General features: G+C 51.7%; 1 protein-coding gene across 1 annotated transcript in view; it reads left to right on the top strand.

The window, feature by feature from the left end:
* ITPKB (inositol-trisphosphate 3-kinase B) overlaps positions 1–19,502 on the top strand; it is a 101,949-nt gene extending 82,447 nt beyond the window's left edge. The window contains exons 3-8 of the mRNA XM_014950994.1: positions 4,879–4,978; positions 5,587–5,800; positions 8,482–8,686; positions 13,477–13,578; positions 15,468–15,539; positions 17,894–19,502. Coding sequence (XP_014806480.1) covers positions 4,879–4,978; positions 5,587–5,800; positions 8,482–8,686; positions 13,477–13,578; positions 15,468–15,539; positions 17,894–18,109 — 909 coding nt within the window. The 3' untranslated portion in view covers positions 18,110–19,502. The remainder of the gene's footprint in view (positions 1–4,878; positions 4,979–5,586; positions 5,801–8,481; positions 8,687–13,476; positions 13,579–15,467; positions 15,540–17,893) is intronic.
* The last annotated feature ends 3,373 nt before the right edge of the window (positions 19,503–22,875 follow it).

The raw sequence follows: 22,875 nt of genomic DNA on the forward strand, positions 1-22,875 counted from the left end.
AAAAGAAAAGAAAAGAAAAGAAAAGAAAAGAAAAGAAAAGAAAAGAAAAGAAAAGAAAAGAAAAGAAAAGAAAAGAAAAGAAAAGAAAAGAAAAGAAGAAAGCTAACCCCCCCCCCGCCTTTTCAGTGGGGGCCCCGGAACCACAACACCGCGGCTGCACTTCTCCTTTTGGAAGAGCTGGAAGTGAAAGTGAAGAGCCGAGAGGACCCGCTGTACCTCCCACCCACGCTTGTCCCACGGGAGGGTGTTTTGGGAGTCACCCCAGCCCCCAAGGGGCAGGAAAGGGCTCTGGGCAAGGCTTGGTGGGGTGTCTCTCCCAAGCCCCTGTGCTTGGCAAGGGGTGGGCAGCCAGGGATGGGACTTGCACAGCTTTTCTGGGCAACCTGTTCCAGTGCCTCACCACCCTCACAGGAAAGAAAAGGTCTCATCTAAATCTCCCCTCTTTCAGTTTAAGACTGTTCCCCCTTGTCCTATCACTCCACTCCCTGATCAAGAGTCCCTCCCATCTCTCCTGTAGTCCCCTTTAGGTACTGGAAGGTTGCAATAAGTTCTTCCTGATCCTTCTCTTCTCCATGCTGAACAACCTCAACTCTCTCAGCTTGTCCTCACAGCAGAGGTGCTCCAGCCCTCTGAGCATCTTTGTGGCCTCCTGTGGACCTGCTCCAACATGTCCATGTCCTTCCTTGTGCTGTCCATCTTCTCACGGTTTTTCTCCATCTCTGCTCACCCTAGGCTATTTCAGGATCTTCCTGGGAGAAAGGAGCTAAAGTTCTTTTTGGAATTGAGAAAATCATTAATTTAATGCTGCTCCCACTCTTCCCATCCCCTGCCCCAGCTGCGTAATCTTGCCACTAATGGTGCACTCTCTAGTTAATAAAAAGCACTGAAATGCAGGTCCAGCTCCTGCTATTTCCAGGAATGCTTGGTTCCATAAAACCATGGAAACCGTAATTCCAGCAAATTAAATCAGTCACTGCCCATCTCTCTGGGTCAGTGCATGGAAAGGGAAGAGCACCCTGTAGGACCAGTGCACAGGGAGGAACACCAGTCAAAGTCCACCAGCATCTGTGCTAGGAAAGGGGGATGACAGGCAGTCCCAGAAAAGCATGTCTCCTTCAAGCAGACATTAAAGGAATGCCATATGCTATAGGGTAAATGCACAGCAAGCAGTGAGCCCATCGGTCACTTTTTGTTTAATCTAGTTAAACACAGTATATCCTCTGACCTTCTGGGTTGGCACCAAGTTCTCCCGTGTTGTTCTTTCCATATGAAGCTCCGTTGACAAGATGGGCAAAGCCTAGAGTTTGCTTTAAGCTTCAGATAAGTAAAGTTAAACACGGCACAGATAAAATTGTTTTCCCAGCCCTCCCCTCCCACCGCCCAGTTGTGGGTGCTGGCTGGGGAGGCCTTCATTCCTCTGGCCCATCTCCCACCCCTGGCTCAGGGCACCACGCTCCGCCGCGAGCGAAAGCTGTCGGAGGGCAGAGGCAGGAGCAGAGCCCTGCTGAAACCCTTGGAAGTTCATTTTTAGAGTTGTCGCTCAGCTTCATTTCCATGTGGCAGACGATTAGGGGGAACGGTGCTGCTCTTCTGAATATATTTCCAGGGTCACTAAATAGTTTGCTGCCTGACGGCTAATCAGGCGGCATCTTGCTGATGCTGAAACAGGTTTTAAATAAAAAGTGGCGAATTGCATCAGGCACCCTCGTGCATATTCCCTGGTGCTGCTCTTCACGGAATGTATTTCCAGAGTCACTAAATAGTTTGCTGCCTGACAGCTAATCAGGTGGCATCTTGCTGATGCTAAAACAGGTTTTAAATAAAAAGTGGCAAATTGCATCAGGCACCCTCGTGCATATTCCCTGTTTATACAGGCTACATGTGTGTGCAATCAGTCCACATAGAGTTTTCTGGGAGGGCAGGCAACCACAGAGCTGGATTTAGGGGAGAGTAGGGTGCCAGGGTAGGCACAGGCTCAGCTTTTGGTGTGACTTTCTCACTCCCATGCAGGCAAACAAGAAGAACACTTATCTACCCTTCACCAGCATCACTTGGTAGCACCGCCTGCAAAGCTATTTTTTTCCAGTATGGAGAAAAATCCTTCAGTCTGAGCCAGGGGGGTTATTGCGGGTAACTCCTCCCTGTACGTACAGCCTGTGCTCGTGGACCTACGCACAAATAACTCCTTGAAATATAAACCAAAAGATACAGAAGAGCCTGGAGGCGATGCCCTTACGGAACAGGCCAGGTTAAAGAAGATTTCTTTACTGTAAATAGCTTTAATAATCCCTTTGTATATTAATAGCGCCAGGCAGGGCGGGAGGCAGCAGCCGCCGCCGAGTCAAGCTGGGGTGGTGTGAACCTCGTGGCTCTGATTTTCCATGGCCAGCTGCAGGAGCCATGGATCCCAACTGGGACCTCAAGTGATCAGCTTTGAGGTGTTCACTTCCATCTGAGCCCCCGCTGGCGTTCAGATAAATGCAGACCCTCTTGCTGGAAGCTCTCGGCCATCCTCAGTGGCTGTGAAGGACCCTGCTGCTGTTTCACAGCCAGGTAACATCTCTCTTGAAGCTGCAGGTAAAGTAGGAAGGGTGAACTTCCAGAGCAACTCCTTGCCTGGGGAGAATTTATCTTCAGAGACCAAGAGGGTGGCAGTTTTGCTGGGGGCACTGCTCAGTCTTGTTCCTCCATGGTCCAGCCTCCATCTCTCCTCTCCAGTGGGTCAGCAGCCCTGGAGAGTGGACAGACAAAGCTGCCTCAAGCCTCTCCATAAAACAAGTTCTTAAAACATGTCCTTAAAAACTCGGGTTAGAAATCCTTGGCCAAAAATGCCCGAGTAGAGGGCATGGCTCCTGGGAAAGCCCCAGCCTCGGGGGGAGCTCCTGAGGGGAGCCGGGGTGGCTTACCCTCCTTCGGGTGCCACTTGCCTTCGTTCTGCCTGTGCTTTGAAGTACCTCAAGGTTTTAGCTGTAAAGCTCTAACCACTTTAAAAAACAAAATCTTGGCTTGGGAAGGTGCATTGCCTTGGCATGTTTCCTGGGACTGAGTGACTTATGCTGCTGTGCCGGGAGGGGAGGACTCCTTCTCCTTGTTCTCGAGGAGGTGGGTCGCGCTCGTTCGGAGTCCAAACTCCCTCGGAGACTTCTTCTTCCCCCTTTTTTTTTTTTTTTTTGTCATGACATCAGCCAGGATTTGATGTTACTATTTTAAAAACAAAAGGAGGGGACACCCCCCCGCCTTCCCCCTCCTCTGCCAAAAAGCAGAACAAAGAACAGCTAAAGCGCACAAGTTCTGGCACTCCGTTTGGAAATAAAAACATTCATCCTCATGTCAGGTAGGGAACTGCCCGGCCCCCCCCGTGCCAAAGCAAGCAAGCCGGGCGGCAGAGCAAACCCCTGGCGCAGAGGAGCCTGGGCGAAGGGGATGCCCGGTGTCACCCCACGCTTGCCAAACTCCTGCCCTGCTGTATCGGTGCCAGGGACACGCCGGGACGCTCCCGGCCACCGGCAGCCATCCAGGGAAAGGCCACCCTGCTCCTTCCCCGGGCTGGGAGGTAGGGAAGGACCTTTCTTCTTCCCTTCTCCCACCCTTGGTCCACACTGTGCGGGCAGCCCCTTGCATCTCCAAGCGATGCATCCCCACTCCCCGGCGGGGCTGGTGCCTGGCACGGGGGTAACCCGATGTAATTTCCACGCTTTAAGACACTAACATCTTTGTCTGGCTTCTTCCTCGCCATTTAAACATGTCAGCAGTTCCCAGCACGGATTCCTGGGCTGTGAGTTCACCCCCAAGGAGCATCCAAGCTGCAAGTCGGGGCCGCTGGCTCTCCCCCGCCTGTCTGCGAAGCGTTACTGGAACAAGGGCCGGTTCTCCAAACACGAGGAAGAGATTACTTGGACTTTCTGGAAGGCTCCCTCCCATGCCTTCAGAGCGGAGCAAATGAGGATAATTTATCTGCGGGCTTCCAGCTGAACCCAGTAGCTCGGAGCAGGCAGGACTGTGCCGTCTGTTTGTCCCGGCTCCTGCGAGAAGGCGTTTTTTTTCCATTGTCACCCTTGTATATTGTTCCCCTGATTTGTTTGTGCCGTCGCCTTCTGGGGCTGAGATAAGAGGTTGTCCCCCCTGGCCTTTTACCGGTGGCACGTTCCCCAGAACAATCCAGGGAAAAAACTTTCACAGGAAAGAGCCTCCGAAAGGAGGCTTTCGTGTGTCCAATGCGGCCCTCGTTACAGTCCTGTAAATAGTTTTGTGTAATCTGTCTGGCGAGAAGCACAACATGTCAGAAGGGAATTGTTCTCTGAAATGCAGCGAGGGACGGGCCAAGGCAGGCGGTGGGTTGCCAGCTTGATGGAGAAAGCAGCTGCCTTTCGGTGGGGAACAAGAGCTGGGAGAGGGGGGGTGAGCCTTGCGAGCGTCCCTTCTTCCCCACTGGAGATGGAGTTGGGTTTTGGAGCTGGGTAGAAACCCCAGGCTCCTTTCCCAGCTCCGTCTGCTGGGACCTAAGGTGGTACTCGGGGATGGGTTAATGTCCCTGCTGCTTCTTCGGGGGGACGTGGGGAGTGGAGACAAGGTGATGCAGATGGCTGCAGCAGGTCCTCTCTGCAGCAGAAGCAGCCAACTGGAACAACGCTGTAACGCCATCCGCTTTAGTGAGGTTACTCGTGATTTTTGAGCCTAGAGTCGAGGCCCAGCGGCTCCGGCTTGGCACGAGGCAATGGGAAAAGAGCAGATCCTCTGTTTGCTTCCATCCTGCGCTGGCTCCGGTGCCTCCTCCCCTGTCCAAAACAGCTGTGTGTGTTGCCTGAAGTGACTTTGCAGACAGCAAAAGCTTAAAACGCTGCGTTCACCTTCGTGATATTTTTTTTTTTTTTCTCTCAGAGCAAATCATGGAGGAAGATCAAGAATATGGTGCACTGGTCCCCATTTGTGATGTCTTTCAAGAAGAAGTACCCTTGGATCCAGCTAGCAGGACACGCAGGTATGGAGTGTGGGGAAGGGGCAGAGCAGCGGAAAGGCCCTTCGTTATCTCAGGTTAATGGGCTTTGTCGGCCAGAATTGCTGCATGAACACCTCAGATTTCAGCTCACAACTCTCTAGCCCAGGAGAGGGATTTACCTCAATGCTAGGGAGGGCGAGGTGAAGGTCCAGGGCTCTGGGCTTCCAGTCTCCCATTGCCAGTGGGTATTACACCGGTTTCTTCTCAAGCAGCAGAGAGCTGAGTCCTTGGGGTGAGACCCAAGCCCTCTTGCTGACCTGCAGCGAAGCAGGTGATGCTGCCCAGCACCAAGATGCCCCATGCGTGAGCCTAGAGGCAAGGGCATGAACAGGAAGGATACAGAGGCTGTGAAGCAAACGCCTAGGTCTCTGTCCTGTTTCAGGGGTGACGTTGTTGGTCATAAACCTCTGAGGCTACTCATGAATCTGGCAGCCCACACTTGTAAGCGCCAGCGTGCGGGGACTCTTTCAGGTGCCAGGTGTAAATGGAGATGCTTCCAAGGTGTTGGGCTGCCCTTCTTGTTTTTGGGAAGGCAAGAGAGTCATTCTGCCTTCCCAAGCAAGTGCCATGTTGTCCCTCGTTGCCCTCAGGTAGTTTCAAGGCAGCGGCCAACGGCAGGATACTGAAGAAGCACTGTGAATCGGAGCAGCGCTGCCTGGACCGCCTGATGAACGATGTCCTGAAGCCCTATGTTCCTGCCTACCATGGCGACGTTGTGAAGGACGGGGAGCGATACAACCAGATGGAAGACCTGCTGGCTGAGTTTGACTCCCCCTGTGTTATGGACTGCAAAATGGGGGTCAGGTGAGTGGTTTTGGGAATGCTGTTCGAGTTTTAAGACAGGATATTCAAAACAAATGTGTCTCGTGGGTAAAACCCTCTGAAACACACGAGGGTGCCCAGGCTCACCTGTCTTCAGGAAAAGCTAAGCCAACAGGGTGAGGAGAGAGCCGTGGGGAAGCCTGGGTACAGGAAGGGCACACAAGGCTCTTTTCTTCTCTGCTTATGGACTGTCCCATGTGCTGGGGAAGTGGAGTGGAGGGCACAACACTTTCTTTGGGTTTGGGGACACCAGAATGGCATAGTAGCTTTAAGGAGGGTGGCAACCTGCTTCTCTCTACTGCAAGAGGACACAGCCAAGGGGAAGGGAGCAAAAGGTGTGGGAGATCTTCCACAGAGTGCCAGAGGGGTAAAATAAAAGCCAATTGAATGTCAGCTTCGGTGAGTGAGAAACTTTCCCTCTGCTTACCCTTTGCTCCCATGCACACTTGAGGGACAAAATGCATGTGCTAAGTAGTTTAGAGCCTTTCATGCAAATTTCTTGAAATGTTTCCTAACAGATGAGCAACATTACCCGTGTTCTCCTTGAGAACCATCTAGAGATGCGCCAAGATCCCAGGCAGCAGCCACTTGGCTGGCAGGAGCAGCCTTTGGGCTAGCAATGCCGCAGCCGACCAGGGTGTCCCAGCACAAATGTGAGCAGGGCCGGTGACCCCAGGTGGCCACCAATTTCGGAGCAACCTCGGGCCACTGCTCAGTCCTGGGTCTGCTGCAGGCTGGCGGCAGGGCAGGAGGAGACCCCCCCCTCCTTGGTGGCTAAAGCACAGCCCAGACGCGGTGGAGACGCTTTGCGCTGATGGAAAAGCTGATGGTTTCTGTGGGAGGGAGGAATCCTTTTTTTTTTTTTTTTTTTTCTTTTTTCCTTCCTGAACTCCCGATGTGAAACTCAAACTGGCGTGTCAGGCTGTCGGCAGGGAGGAGGTGAGGAATACTTTCCACCGGAGGGGTGGAGAGAAAGGCAGGGGGCCACGGCACAGCCATGTGGCCCCCGATGCTGCCGCAGGAAGGAGACAAGACCCGCTCTGGACCCAGAGATGATGGCCACCAGAAGAAAACCTGCTGTTCACGCTGCCTGCGTGCTCCTGCAGTTGTCTGTGGGAGGAGGAAAGCCTCCCGTGCACATATTGCAGGTTGAATGATTTGTGCTCCTGGGTTTTTGGAGCTAGGACAGACAGAGCAGGCAAGGGGACAACTGTGCCAGGCACCATCATTGTTAAAATAAGATGGTGCTGTGGAAGGGTAGAATCATAGAATCATAGAATGGTTTGGGATAGAAGGGACTTTAAAGATCATCAAGTGCCAACCCCCCTGCCATGGGCAGGAACACCTCCCACCAGACCAGATTGCTCCAAGCCCCATCCAGCCTGGCCTTGAACACCTCCAGGGATGGGGCAGCCACAGCTTCTCTGGGCAACCTGGGCCAGTGTCTCACCACCCTCACAGGGAAGAATTTCATCCTGAGATCTCATCTAAATCTCCCCTCTTTCAGTTTAAAACCATTCCCCCTCATCCTATGGCTCCCCTCCCTGGTCAAGAGTCCCCCCCCATCTCTCCTGTAGCCCCTTTAGGTAATGGAAGGGGTTCTAAGGTCTTCCCAGAGCTGTCTCTTCTCCAGACTGAACACCCCAAACTATCTCAGCCTGTCCTCAAAGGAGAGGTGCTCCAGCCCTCTGATCATCTCCATGGCCCTCCTCTAGACCCATTCCAACAGGGTCTGGTGAGGGAGGGTAGATTGAGCTAAATCTGGGGAGCTGGGAATCCCCAGGACCAGGCAAGAGAGGCTTTGGCAGATAAACTAAACATCAGGGCTATTAAACCTGTCTTCTGAGCCAGCAGCTTGCTGCCAGGCAGATACAAGCTTGTTTTTTCCCTGCCAACCTAGCTTCGGGAGGCATCAGTCGCTCCTGAACAAAACTTTGTCTGACTTAAGTCCTGGGGATGGTTCAAGCCTGGAGCGATGTGGGGGGACCAAACCGCAGACACAGACAGTCTGTCGTTCTCATCAGAAAGAGATCTAGCTCTGAGTGGTGTGAACGGCATTTCTGAGCACTCCACCACTTTATTCTGCTATTTTATTATGTCTGCCCAAAAATCATGTGTTTGATGATCTCAGCTGAAGCCCTCCATCGCTTTTTCCTGCAGTGTTTTTCAAAGGGGCTGATGCCCTGGGGTTGTCTGCTCAGTGATCATATGCCAGCCCTGGGAAAAGTCACCAGTTTGCCTTGCTAAGCCTGTGGAAAACACAGGAACACCATCCCACGTGGGCAGTTTCCTGGGCACATCTCGAAAGCCACGTTTAGTTTGTGAGAATCACTCACTGCTCAGGTTTGCTGAGAGACAAAGTCCTCCATCGAGGACCCAGAGGTGGCAGCAATGCCCTAGGCACCTGTGAGAAATGATTTCCCTTCTTGTCTCCAAACTGTTTGTGGGTCCCAGATGAACTGAGAAGACATCAGGTGTTGATGATGAGGTGCTAATTAAATCAGGATCAGTTCGCCTGCAGCCGGGCTTGCTTGATTATTTCCCAGGCTGCTCTACTCCCTGGAGATCAGCCATTCTGGATAGGTCTGATTTTTTAGGCCAAGGGCTGTCTGTGGGACCTCATGTGGTGGCTCTATGGCCCTGACGATGTCTCCTCCTTGCAGGACATACTTGGAGGAGGAGCTGATAAAGGCCCGGAAGAAGCCAAGCCTGAGGAAGGACATGTACCAGAAGATGATCGAGGTGGACCCTGATGCTCCCACTGAGGAGGAGAACGTGCTGCGGGCGGTCACCAAGCCCCGCTACATGCAGTGGAGGGAGACCATCAGCTCGACTGCCACGCTGGGCTTCAGGATCGAGGGGATAAAGGTGAGGCTGCTCCGGGTGTGCAGAGTAGGGGGGGAAACACTGGGGTGTTTGGTAACCAGACTCACTGACACGGAGCAGGCTGGTGGTGAGGCTCTATCACATTGGAACATCCCTGGTCCCTTCTGGGAGCACAGCTGAGTTTAGGGCATCAGTGCAAGAGGATGATTTTAGCCTTGATCTCATTAAATCAGCCCCTGGGTTGATTTCCCCTGACTGAAACGCAAAGTGCCACGCTCCAACTTGAGGGCTCAAACCAGTTGTTTGCTTTTGATGCTGCCGTGCTGAGCCACTAATCCAAATCCCAGTTTGAACACGTGCCGGTCTCTGGTTGGAGCTGGAAGTTTACCTGCACTCAGTGTATTTACATCTGCATTTACATCCCTGTCCAGGAAGGGTTCAGCAACTGAGCCTTTATGAAATGGGGTTGAACACAAGCAGGAGCGCTTTCTGCTGACACCTGCGTGTGTGTGTAGTCTACTAGTAGTAGTCACCTTTCTGGAGATGAAATGAATTAAAGGTAATATCATGCTTGAGCCAAGGGTTTCAGCCTGTGCCTGGGCATGGCATTGGTTGAGGGGAGCTCGATCAAGTTGTGCTTGGAGTAACTCAAAGCTTGAGGGCCCAGACAGTAGCTCAGGGCAGCTGCTTGCTTTATTTTTACATGTACCTTGATTGGAAGAGTTTCCTTCTCTTGATGACAGATCATTTTTCTCCTCCCTGGGTTGGCTGGAGTTTTTCCAGGATACCCATCTGGGTCTCTGTGGCCTTAAACTCCTGCACCTCTCCTGGCAGGAGGAGGTGTCAAAATGACAGAATTAAAACAAACTAAGCTGTTCCCTGAAGAAGCCTTTACACCAGACTTTTTGCAGACTTTCCTGGTAGCGTTTCCCTCGACCTCCCTGGTGAAACAGCAAGCAAATGCAGATGTTAGACCACGGGTTTAAAAGGTGATGAGCAGGAGCGGGTCACTCCGAGCTCCTGCGGGACAAAGTCCTTGGGCTGTGGGATGCTGCTGGTTGTGCTCTTCCCCAGTCTCCCCAACTCTCCCAAAGTCCCATTTTTGCTTCGGGTACCCAGGAGCACACTGCCAGCTGCTCCAGCTTGGGACAACCCTTTGCCTGGTTCTCAGTGCTGCTGTTTTGCTGGTGCTTATTATAAAACTGAGGCTATATTAAAAAAAAGCAAGACAGGAACAGGCCAGTTGGGACCAAACTCCCATGCACTGTTTCTTTTCCTTGCTTTCTTGCTATAATCAGGAGTATCTTATCTATTTATAGTCCAACACGATATAATATCCTTGGCCTCCAGCGGTGCGTCTCAGGGGCTTTACAGCAAAAGCGGGTCCTACATGAACCACTTGAAATAAAAAATTGTTAAAAACACCCCAAACCTAATCTTATTCCTACACAGGCCAAAAAAACATTGCGGGGGGAAACAAAAGCCAGTGAGGAGTGGTGAGAGTCGCACCTCTATTTTAGCTGACTATAAGCGAGCACAATGTGAGCAGTGGATTATTATTTTTTTTCTGAAGAGCTGAAGCAACTCTTTAATTGAAAAACATTGAGAAGTGCTGGCCTCCAGGAGTAATCCTGCTGCTGCTAGGGGCTGACTAATTTGATCAACGCTCTAATTACTGTAATTCTCCTTAAATCCCTTAGCTTCTGGATTATTTTCCCCTAAGCTAAAACATTAACAGTTCACTCTGGTTCCTGGGTAGCTTTTTTTTTTTCCTCCTTTTTTCCAGCAGGGCAGAATCCCTGCCTTTTCCCTGTTTCTGGGGTCAAATCCCCACATTAGGGAAAGCACCTTCAGCACCCTGAGGCTGCTGCTGAGCCCTCAGAGGAAAATTTTTGGGAGAATATCATTTAACAATAAGTTTCCTTGTGGTTTTCTTTCCTGCTGTGGATGCCTCTGTAGGATGAGCGGGTTGCCCCTTGCTCACAGCCAGAGGCTGATACAGGAGATCAAGGGAAGGTCAGGATTTGACCCTTGGGTTCATGGGCTGGAAGGAGTGGAGTAGCAGTAGCCTTCGGGACAGCAGGGGCAGAGGGGGTGAACAGGCAGCTCCAGGCTGGGAAAGAGGATGGACACCCTTTTCCTGGCTGAGCATTTGCTTTCCCAGGTGGCCTTGAGGTGGTTCTTTTAAAATGAAAATTTTCCTCTGCGAAAGGAGATAATGACACTCATCTGACTTTCTGGAGTAGCTTGAAACTGTTAGAAACAGGAGCTATTAATAAAATTACCCTGCAAAAAAAGTGATACACGTGATCCCTGGTGACCCAGTTGAAGCTCATGGGAGCTCACTCTGAGAAGTTTTGTTCCTAACCACCTGCTGTGGTCTGAGGGTCACTCCATGGTGGGACAACACTCCCTGGTGCTGGGACGTTTGCGAGGTCTCAGAACTGGCCCTGAAAACCCTCACCTGATTTTTCCCAAGATGGGTGGCTCAAGAGCCCTATCTGAGGCAGGACACGGTGCCGATGGTGGTGGGGGGAACCAGCTGACCCAAACCCTGCCCCAGTGAGGCCAGTGCAAACTGGGATTGCTGGTGGGGCGGAGGCTGCAATAGCCCTTATCAGCCCCCCTCACATTTCTGCTGTGTGGAAGGCAGCCCCCTGGGGGCTTGGACACCTGTAAATATCATGGATTTTGTCAGCCCCAGGGCAGCAGGGTCTGGCTGGGCAAGGAAGCTGCAGGGGGGGGGTAATTATAGGAGCAGCATTACAGATAGGCTGTTTGGCTTTCCTGAAGCCTGGATTGCCTTATCTGAAAGGCCATCTGTGGCTTTCATTTATTTTTAGGAGCACTTAGAAGTCCATCTCCTTTCTTGGATGCTTTGTGGAAAGTTGTGCTCTTTACATGTGAAATTAACCCTGTGGCACTTCTCCAAGCTGATATCCATCATCCCCTGGGGAGAGGGTGGGTTGGTTTCTGAGCTGCCATGTTGGGACTCATTTGACAGACGTATAGCAACGTATAGCAGCGTAGCACCCTTCCCCTATACATTGCCCAGGTGCCACCAGAGCATCCTCCATGAGGCCTCCTGCCTGGTGACGTGCAGCCAAAAGCAGAGGGCCTGGCTCTGCAGGGAGCCCCTATGGATGGCCCCTGTGGCAGGGAGGTCTCCACCCAGAAGGTTGTCCCTGGCCCCTGCACATCCTTAGCCTTGCTTTTATACCCTGTGGCAGCACAGGGGTTGGGCTGGTTTGAAGCTGGGAGCATTGGTTGCACCCCGTGCAAACAAAGCTTTTACTGGAGACCTTTCACATGTTGCTTTCGTTACCACCTTTGTTAACGCTTGAACAAGGGCAGGCTGGAAGTGCACTGTAGAGTTCCTCCCAAACCACACATCAGTTGTGGGGTTGGTGTTGGGCTCACCTTGCCCAGCTGTTCCCAGCCTGGGCACTTGGTCTTCCCCCAGGGCTCTGGCCACCATGTCCATGGCCAACCTTCTGCCCAGTGTGGGATCTGCATGGTCCCATCCTGGGGCACTTCTCTAGATGGGTCTCAAAGTCTTGCCAGGACACATAAATCTCTGGGGTGGGTGATTTCATTGTCCTCTCTTCCTTCCCCAGCCTCTGCTCTCTGCTTCTTCATCTTTACTTTGTCTTCCCCAGTCCACAGGATGTCTTTTTGGCCTCTGTCCATTCACTCTATTGTGTGCAAACGAGCTGTCCGGAGCAGTGGGATGGAGCTCTGGCTCTGCAAAAGGAGCTGTGAGCACCAGCACGTGTGGTTTAAAATAGCCCCTGTCTCCAGGAAACAAGCTCTGGTCTGCCCGACCCATGGCCGCTCCGGACAATAAAACATCCTGATCTAAAAATCAGAGCCCTGGCAGGATCTGGGAAATGGGGAGCAACCAGCAAAGCTGCCCAGAGGTTTAGCCAGGAGCTGTGTCCTATCCCTGCAGGGCACCAAGTGGTGCCATCCCTGTGATGGGCCAAGCATGGATGTTTCTCTGGGGAAGAGGTAGGGGAGAGCACCAGGCTGCTCACTTTGTCTCGGTGCCAAGCTTGCTGCCTTTGAGGGTCTGCTGTCTGTGGGCTAGCAAAGGGCTAGTGAGGCAAGACAGTGGTAGAATCATAGAATGGTTTGGGTTAGAAGGGACCTTAAAGATCATCCAGTTCCAACTCCCCCTGTGATGGCCCAAGCATGGATGTTTCTCTGGGGAAGAGGTAGGGGAGAGCACCAGGCTGCTCACTTTGTCTCGGTGCCAGGCTTGCTGCCTTTGAGGGTCTGCTGTCTGTGGGCTAGCAAAGGGCTAGTGAGGCAAGACAGTGGTAGAATCATAGAATGGTTTGGGTTAGAAGGGACCTTAAAGATCATCCAGTTCCAACTCCCCTGCCATGGGCAGGGACACCTCCCACCAGACCAGGTTGCTCAAAGCCCCATCCAGCCTGGCCTTGAACCCCTCCAGGGATGGGGCAGCCACAGCTTCTCTGGGCAACCTGTTCCAGTGTCTCACCACCCTCACAGGAAAGAATTTCTTCCTGAGATCTCATCTAAATCTCCCCTCTTTCAGTTTAAAACCATTCCCCCTCATCTTATCACTCCCTTCCCTGATCAAGAGTCCCTCCCCATCTCTCCTGTAGCCCCTTTAGGTACTGGAAGGGGCTATAAGATGTCCCTGGAGCCTTCTCCAGGCTTCTCCAGGCTGAACAACCCCAACTCTCTCAGCCTGTCCTCACAGCAGAGGGGCTCCAGCCCTCTGAGCATCTTTGTGGCCCTTTCTGGACCCATTCCAACAGGTCCATATTCATCCTGCTCACCACTCTCCCTTCTTTTTAAAGAAAGAGGATGGCACTGTGAACCGGGACTTCAAGAAGACACGGACAAAGGAACAAGTGATGGAGGCCTTCAGAGAGTTCACCAGGGGAAACCGCAACGTTTTGGTGAGTGGGGAGTACTGGGGGGGGTGGGCTGCCAAGAGAGGGCTTCTCCTGCAGAGGCTGCCCCTTGGCTGATCAGCTCCCTGCCCTAAGGGGCTGCAGCCTGAGCAGTCTCTCTTAAAAAAAACATTTAAAATGGCAAAAAGAAATGCCATCCTGGCCACAGGGGTGAGGGAGAGCAGCAGAGGGCTGGGAAGGGACATGTGGTGAGACACTGGAACAGGTTGCCCAGAGAAGCTGTGGCTGCCCCATCCCTAGAGGGGTTCAAGGCCAGGCTGGATGGGGCTTTGAGCAACCTGGTCTGGTGGGAGGTGTCCCTGCCCATGGCAGGGGGTTGGAACTGGATGATCTTTAAGGTCCCTTCTAACCCAAACCATTCTATGATTCTATGATTGCTGCAGCAGCAATGCTTGGGCCAGGTTCGAGTTTGCTGAGAGTGCTCCAGGGTTGGCCCCAAAGATTGCTGCAGAGGCACAGCTGTGTTCTGCTCCCTTGTTCCTGGGGGCATCAGCCTCTGGGCCCACTGTTGATCCCAGTATGTGATGGTGTGGGCAGAGAGGGCTCCCACCCTGGCAGAGAGGGTTGCCCCAGGCTCGGGTCTCACAGGATGGATGGCCAAGGCATCACCTTGCCTGCTCAAGACACCCTTGACGTGCATGAGCTACAGTTGGCATTTCCCAAGTTTCTCTATGTTGCCAGGAGAATAAGAGACGTAGCTGTAAACAATTTACACCAACTGTGTCAAATATCCCGTTTGACGAAGTGCTCCCATTTTAAGCTGCCCTACAGCAAAGCACGAGGTTCTAGCTGGAGTGACCCTTGGTACTGACTCCTTCAAACCAACATGTTCACTTTGACAAGATTGACTCCGGGGATTATTCCTGGATCTGTAAATGAAATTTTAACCCCGAAGAGTGTGGAGCACGCTCCCACCATTGTGCCTTGGCTCTGGACAAGGTGCTCCTTAGCCAAGCGATTGCAACACAGTGACTCCCCCATGTTACTGCACCCCAGTACCTGCTGTGCATGCTCCTGTGCTCAGTCCTTCTGTCTAAACCTCAAAATCAAATCATCAAAGAGTACCCCTGAGAATTTTTAGTGCCTTCCAACAATTTGCAGGGATGCTCAAAGAGGCGTGGGGCTCTTCAAAATCAAATTATCAAAGAGTACCCCTGAGAATTTTTAGTGCCTTCCAACAATTTGCAGGGATGCTCAAAGAGGCGTGGGGCTCTTGACCCGTATGCTGACTAGTGTGAAAGCGATTTGCAGGGATGCTTAAAGAGGGGGTCTTGACCCGTATGCTGACTAGTGTGAAAGCCCTTCCATCTCTGGCACTGGCTTTGCAGAAGCACTGATACGGACTTAGAGAAGCATCTCATGATGCTTGACTGACTGGGTGATAAAATGACAGATGAGGTGAGGAGCTGACCTATTAAAAAGGGTGCAGGTGAGAGGGGAAAAAAGCAGCCTGGCTGGGCACACATGGAGAGCTGACCTGTTAAAAAGGGTGCAGGTGAGAGGAAAAAAGCAGCCTGGCTGGGCACACATGGCAGTGGCTGCTGAATTAGCTGTTCCCTCCTTGGGAGCACTGTGGATGAGGCAGGGAAAGGCTGCAGAGAGCACCAGTTCAGCAAAAGCGAAAGTTTGGGTGTCGCAGGATGCCGTAGAGGCCAAAAGGAGAAGTGAACCCCCCCTAAAAAAGAGGGGACGCCCTCCCAGGGGACAGGTCTCTGGGGAGGATGCTGAGCGCAGGGAGATTCCCCCATGCAAACATGGTATCGCGGAGAGGATGCCGGGAGGGGTGACTCTCCTGTCTGTCCCTTACAGCAGTTTTTATGGAGGCTTCCTGCAGCACTGACAGCTTGGTTTGGGGTGTTTTTTTGTCTTTCCAGAACAGTTACCTTAACCGGTTGAAGGGTATCCGTGCTACCCTGGAGACATCCCCGTTCTTCAAATGCCATGAGGTAATACATTTTGAATAGTTCTGCCTGTAAATGCGAATGGTTTAATCTCAGCTCATTCAAGGAGAGAAGTCAAAGTCAGAGACTGTAAATTTTCACAACCTTAAATTTATTCTTATATCCATATTTTCATACCCATGTGTATCTAAGACTTAGGTGGAAATACGGCTGATGACTGATGTAATGTTCATGCATCTGACGTAGGTTCAAAGCTGCTGAAAAACAATGTTCACACAGATTAAAAGTGATCTTGGAAGAATTCAGGCTGCTTAGGGGTTGATATGACTGGGAACAATTGTTAGTGTAAAAGTATAAGTGTTTTCTGGAGAGAGATTCCTGTCTGAATGCGTGTCCTGTATTGTTTAGCTGCCAGTTGCTCCATGACATCAAACAGGGCTTCAACTAAGCCAAACGTTGCAGATACCCCCAAACTGCCTTTGCTGAGCTGGGTAGGGCACCATGGTAAGGACTCTTCCCTTGGAAGGGCTTTGCTTCAGAAATGAGCATCCACAAAATCAACATTTTCTGCAGGGAAAATTCAGTTCTGGTGGGAAAACAAAGGGGAAGCGCTACGGTTTTTTTGGCCATTCCAGCAGGAATTGGAATGCTCCATAATTTAATTAAATTGTTTTGATTTAGCATTGGCAAGGAGCGTTTGCTATTGCACCTACTTAACAAAACATGAAAGAGGGTGTCCTTGGCACTTGTCTATGGGCAAAAGAGCCTCATGGGAGCCCCAGACTTCCAGGGAGCAGGAGCCACAGCTCCAGGAGCCCACTGTCCCTCAGCCAGAGCCACATGGGCCACCTTGGCCCCAGGTGTGCATGGTGGGTCCCACCGGGAGCTGGAGGCAGATGAGGCCGTGCCTCCTAATGGTAGCGCCTGTAAGGAATTGGGAAGAGAAATGTCAAAACTGAGGGTTTTCAGGTCAGTTCAACAAGGGAAACAAAAAGCTCCCTGAAACCAAATGCCAGGGTTTCGTTTGAAAACACAGGAACAAAACAGCCTTTCAATAAGGTTTTGAAAGTAGTTTCCACTCCTTAAAAAATAAAAAGTAGTAGCTTTTGACTTTCCATCCTACTTCAAGATCCATCCTTCTGCCAAGCTCTGCGTGTCCCTACATGGGGCCCTCGCTGGGCAGGGCTTCTCCAAGGAGCTGCAAGAGAATTCAGTGACCAAGGACAGGCAAGCAAAGAACGTCAGCAAAAGTCTTTTCCTTAACATTAAAATGTTCTGTCCTAGCCAAGAGAGGGCTATAAGAGTTTGGAAGGAGAAGAGCTAAAGATAAGCATTTCTGGGAAATAATACATATCTCTGGACCTTGGACACTTTCCCAATGCACTGGAGGAGGAAGTCTCCTCAAAAATGTAAATTCATAATAGCTTTTGCAAACAGTACGCGCTTCCTGTTCAAAAGCCTCATCTAAAGGCAAACCTCAAACTAAACCCTGCTGATGGCACGGACGTGGGAGTCCCCAGTAACATTTGCTGCTGTTTTGGAGGGCTGGCACCAGCTGTGCCAGGAGGACACAGATTGTGTCCTCCAATCTGTGCAGCTTATGGGGTGCTTCTGGCTCTCTCAACACATCCTGTCTGGAGGAGCAGATCCTGCAGAAGAGCACAATAGTGAGTGGCCTGACACCAACACGTGTTCCCCGAGTGTTGGGAAGTCACAGCAGAGCCTTGAGACTTCTGCTGTCAGAGGCAGCGTGCTTCACCTTCCCACACGGAGCCGTGGGCTTGCCCAGGCCAATTCTTGCTGCAGGATTTTTCCCAAAGGCTGGTCAGGATATGAAGGAGCCTTTCAAAGCAGATGCAGCTGAGCAAAACTCATGGAAAAGGGAATTTGCGTGTGTGCACCTCAGTAACTTGCATCCTCAGAGCACTGTGGAAGCCAGGAGGGTATTTTAGGGGGAATCTTGAGTGCCATTGGATGGTGTTTCAGACAGGAGACAGCAGGTGGCAAGCAACTTGTACTTGGAGGGTATCTCTCCCTGTGGGGATGTCTGCAGGGCTGGTGAGCAGAATTAGCATGAGCCAAGCCCAAAGAACTGGTCTTGGGGAAAGAAAAATCCCCATCTGAAGGCTGAGACAATTCATCTCATTCCTTGGAACCTTGATTGGGTTTTCAAAATGACATCTCTACTTTTAAGGCCTGCGTTTTTCTGATCCTTTCCTTCTCTCAAGAGCTGGGATTTGATTTGTATTTGTATTCATACAAATGAGCTTGCTTTAGCTCATGCAAAAATCTCAGCAGCACGTCTTGCAAATGCAGCCTGAGATAAGGTGTCGGAAAGCCCCGAAGCTGCCTGGGAACGAGCAGTAGGAGCACCACTAACCGGTCTCTCCTCTCCGCAGGTAATTGGGAGCTCCCTCCTCTTCATTCATGACAAGAAGGAACAGGCCAAAGTCTGGATGATTGACTTTGGGAAAACCACCCCGCTGCCGGAGGGACAAGTTCTCCAGCACAACGTGCCCTGGGTGGAAGGGAACAGAGAGGATGGCTACCTCTGGGGGCTGGACAACCTCATTCAGATCCTGACAGAGTTGTCCCAGAGCGAAGACTTGCATTAAAGCCGCGTGTCCGACTCTGCCACTACCCCCAACCTGCCCCTGACTGACTCTTCTGAACTGCACTACAAGACACTTTCCAGCCCTTGCCCTTCCCATTTGAAAGCTATTACTCTCCCTATTTAATGTGGGGTTTGTTTTGTGGGGTTGGTTGGTTTTTTTTAGGTCGTCTTGGGTTTTGGTTTGTTTTTTTGGGGTTGGGTTTTTTTTCCCCTCTCCATGTAAATAGAGAGCTAACCTGCCAGAACAAAAGCTGAACTTGAAACCTTGGCTTCGCAGAGTCGGTGGGAGCAGCCCAGCAGGGGTTGCTTAAGGCAAGCACACGCTTTGCCCATCAAGCTTTTGATTTTGGGAGGGCCTGTAAGAGGGCTGGCGGAGGAAGGAGCCTCTCTCTGCACTGGGATAGGCAGCTTCATCCCAAAAAACACTCGGCGGCTGTGCCCAGGACCCTCTGGCAGCCAAGGTGCCTGAGCAAGTCCTGGAAACGGTAAAGGATACTGGGGTGGGAACATTTTAGTTGTCTTTGCCAGCACCTTTCAGCCCAGGGAACTGGCTGTTCCGAGTCCCTAAGAGGTGCCAGAAGGGCGGGTTTGGGTTTTTCTTTGTGTTCAAGGCATCACATGGAGGTTGCTCAGTTATTTTCAGGTGGCACTGGAGAGTGATGGTTCCCCTCCTGCTGGTTGGGTGCAGGTATTTACCGTGGCCAGCTGCTTTCCACCCACGTCCCTCATGCTGGGCGCACTGGTATGGTGGGTAACACTTTGAGCTCCTCTCTAGAGACCCAGCTCCCCTGCTTGGAGCTGCTTCCAGCTCTCCTTACCTGGGGTCTCCAGCCCTCCATGGGGAATAAAGGCTGTGGGAGAGAAAAAAATGCTTATAAGGGACTATCATGAGACCTAAAGTTGCCATCCAGGTTGATCGGTCTTTTTTGGGCAGCAGCCAAGCACGTATGTATGGGTAGCTCTCCCAATGCCCACACCTGGACCATGGTGGCCCTTCTATATCTCCATAACTTTTATCAGCAGTAGGCGAAGGGTTAGAGCAGCAAAGCAGCTCTGGAGGAGGCCTGGTTAGATGTCTTTGGCAAAGCAGAGTTGGGGCCAGGCATGCCTGTGCCTTCCCTTTTTCCCTGCAGAGATGGCTGACTCTGCCACTTGCTCTTCAGCTTCTTGGGCTGCGCCGAAGGTCTCTACGCTCCCGATCCTGGGAAAACACCCAGTTCCCTCTTTAGGGCGGAGGCTATTTTTTAACTTCCTGGAACATTTGAACTCAGTGGTGGAGCTGGCTTGCTAAAGGTCAGCCATCGAGAGGGTGGCAGGGAGTCCCTTGCAGTGCTGGAGGTGCAGGAGCTCAACGGCCACAAATCCCTCACCTGCTCCATCGCCAAACCCACTGGCTCGTAGAATCATGGAACAGTTTGGGTTGGAAGGGACCTTAAAGATCATCCAGTTCCAACCCCCTGCCATGGGCAGGGACACCTCCCACCAGACCAGGTCGCTCAAAGCCCCATCCAGCCTGGCCTTGAACCCCTCCAGGGATGGGGCAGCCACAGCTTCTCTGGGCAACCTGTTCCAGTGTCTCACCACCCTCACAGGAAAGAATTTCTTCCTGAGATCTCATCTAAATCTCCCCTCTTTCAGTTTAAAACCATTCCCCCTTGTCCTATCGCTCCCCTCCCTGATCAAGAGTCCCTCCCCATCTCTCCTGTAGCCCCTTTAGGGACTGGAAGGGGCTCTAAGGTCTCCTTGGAGCCTTCTCTTCTCCAGGCTGAACAACCCCAACTCTCCCAGCCTGTCCTCATAGGAGAGGTGCCCTCTGAGCATCCTCGTGGCCTCCTCTGGACCCACTCCAACAGGTCCATGTCCTTCCTGTGCTGAAGACTCCAGAGCTGAACGTAGGACTCCAGGTGGGGTCTCACCAGAGCAGAGGGGCAGAATCCACCCCTCACCCTGCTAGCCACACTTCATTTGATGCAGCTTTCTGGGCTGCCAGCGCACATCTTGCTCGCCGGGAGCAGTGCTCCAGAGCCTCTCCACCATCCTTCCATAGGTCCAGCATCCTCAGTAGGGGAGGTCTTCTCCTGGCAGCAATAAGGTAGAGGAGTTGGCCGTCGGGCCGTCTGCAGCCATGCCCCAGCCTCCTTCCCTAGGATTGAAGTCTCCTAAGGTTTTTCTCAGTTCATATCTCACCAGACAGATGTGTCTTTAGCTCATCTGATGCCATGTACATGGTTGCACTGTTTTAGCTCTTTGCCAGGCTTTCTAGAATAGCCCATGTGGAAGTGCCTTATAGACTTGCCTCTGTTCCATTAGTGTCATGGAAAAGGTTGGGGTTTGTTTTTTTTTTTTAAGTTATATTTATTTTTGTCCCATTTTAATTGCACAAAACACTAAAACTTAATGCATGGAATAGCTTTTTTTTTTTTTTAACTGTGTTTTTAGTTTTTAAACCATCCCTTTTCCAGCTTTGGAGAAAGGGTGTGAACAGATATGCGTAGATACATACCAGTTATTGCTGTACTTTAGCTTTGAGCTGCTCTTATATATGTATATTATTTTTTAAGCCTGTTTATAAACCAGATTTCTCGCTTCATGGCTTCCGAAGAAGCAGATTGTTCCTTTCAGATGTCTTATGCCTTTCTGGAGGCTGGAACAGTTGCTGTGAGGGATTTTCTCCGCTCCCACCTCCCCTCTCAGTCATTGGGTAACACAGTGAAAAAAATCCGAGCCGGTCATAACCACCAACGCACAGTGCCTGTAAAAAAACTCCTGTAACTTTGCAAATAAAGGCATATGGGAAGCATTTGCCTGGTGTGAACAGTTCGTGTCCCTTCTACGCAGCTTGTGGCAGCCTGGGAGTCATCCAGGAACCGGCTTCCATGTCCACGCTGATTTTTGGGAGTGCTGGGCTCCAGCTTCGTTTACCCCAGCACACGCTGGGGACAGATCCTGACAAAGGGGAACTGGCAGGGTGAAATTGGAGCTGGGGGTCCAGGCTGGGTGGAGGGAAACCCTTGGGAGAAGCCTGAGTTTCTCCATCCCCCCTTCTGCAGGGCTGCCCACCACAGGCAGCGCCACACAGCAGGGAGTTTTTTCAGTCTTTTATTATTTTTGCAGCTCCCGCTGAGTGGTTTCTGAGTGCCACCCTGTGATTTCTTTGCTCGAGGGTATCAAAGCACCTGGGCACATCAGAGCTGCCTGCTTCCTCTCCCTCACAGCAAAAGGCCACCAAAAAAAGCCCACTGGGTTGGTCTTGCATCGAGGGAGAAATCAGGTTGTGGATTTTGAAGGCAGCTCTAGTCCCTCCTGGGATGGAGGTGCCCAAGAAGGTTAAGTGGGCTGCCTGGTAAGAAAAGTCACATTTGGGACTAGTCCCTGCAGCATCTCTGCTGCTCACCACGGCACCTCCGAAACAAACTGCAGGGGAAACTTGGTGTGGGCTTTGCTTCAAGACTAGAAACCTCTTGCTGTGAGAAAGAACTGGCAGTAGTATAGACACACAGCTCCTAGACGTGCTCCCAGCAGCCTCTGGTGGGATGGGAGAAAGTTTCCTGGCTGGGAAACGCTCCTGCAGCATCGTTACCCACGTTTTACTTAAAACTCCAGTTCTTTGGGGGGCCACCAAGAATCTCATCAGTGTCCTGCTTGTGGAGGCAAACAGAAGCCTCCAGAATTCCAATAACATGGTGTTGTGGTGGAGAGGGAAAGGGAAGAAGTCAGGGAAAGCAATCCCTCACAGCTGAGCGCTGGCATCTGCTGACCCTGAGGTTTGTGCACTGAGGTGGGAAGGAACAAGGCCCCAGTGGGCACACACCACAGCAAGAGCCCCACTTTCCCCCCCACACACACACACTTGGCTCTGCTGCACCCCCAAAGCAACGCCCCGGGCTCCCTGCCATTTCAGGGACTGATAAACTAATTGATTAATAAACTCAATACAGAGAAGAGCGGCCAGCGCTGCCATTAATGCCACAAAGAAAACTTTAGATGCTGCTGAGGCTTCCACTGTTACGGCAGGTGGGGAGGGGGCAGCTAATTTTCTCATTAATTATCTAATGAGGTGCTACTTGCAGGAATGAACCTCCTATAAAGGAGGGGGTGCTGGGGGCCAGCTGGGAGTTGCAATCTCTGCAAGTGCAGGACTTTGCTGTGTTGGGTGAGGGGAGTCTGAGGTTCATGTGGTGCAAGATGTTGGTGGTACCAGCTGGTGGGATTTTAAGGGTCTCTGGGAAGCCCTTCAAGAGGTGTTTTACCCCTGCCATGGACAATGCAGGGCAATGTTACTGCCTGCCCTCATCCTCCTGTCCCCCCTCTCCCCTTGGCCAGGACCCTGCCCTGAGGAAGGGCTGGAGGGAGTTGCAGCACCTGAGCAATGAGACTGCAAAAGGAGGGTCTTAATTGCTTAAATAAATTGCTGCTAACTAAATTCTGCTGGCCATAAATGAAGGTGTGGGGAGAATCCGGGAGGGGTTGGGTGTTGCTTTTTGTTTGTTTTAAACACTGAGGAGCAGCTTTGGGGCTGATGCTGCCCGTAATGGGCTTTTACCCCTGCCATGGACAATGCAGGGCAGCCTTACTGCCTGCCCTCATCCTCCTGTCCCCCCTCTCCCCTTGGCCAGGACCCTGCCCTGAGGAAGGGCTGGAGGGAGTTGCAGCACCTGAGCAATGAGACTGCAAAAGGAGGGTCTTAATTGCTTAAATAAATTGCTGCTAACTAAATTCTGCTGGCCATAAATGAAGGTGTGGGGAGAATCCGGGAGGGGTTGGGTG

The sequence above is a fragment of the Calidris pugnax genome, unplaced genomic scaffold, assembly GCF_001431845.1.
Source record: "Calidris pugnax isolate Ruff unplaced genomic scaffold, ASM143184v1 scaffold24, whole genome shotgun sequence".
NCBI lineage: Eukaryota > Metazoa > Chordata > Aves > Charadriiformes > Scolopacidae > Calidris > Calidris pugnax.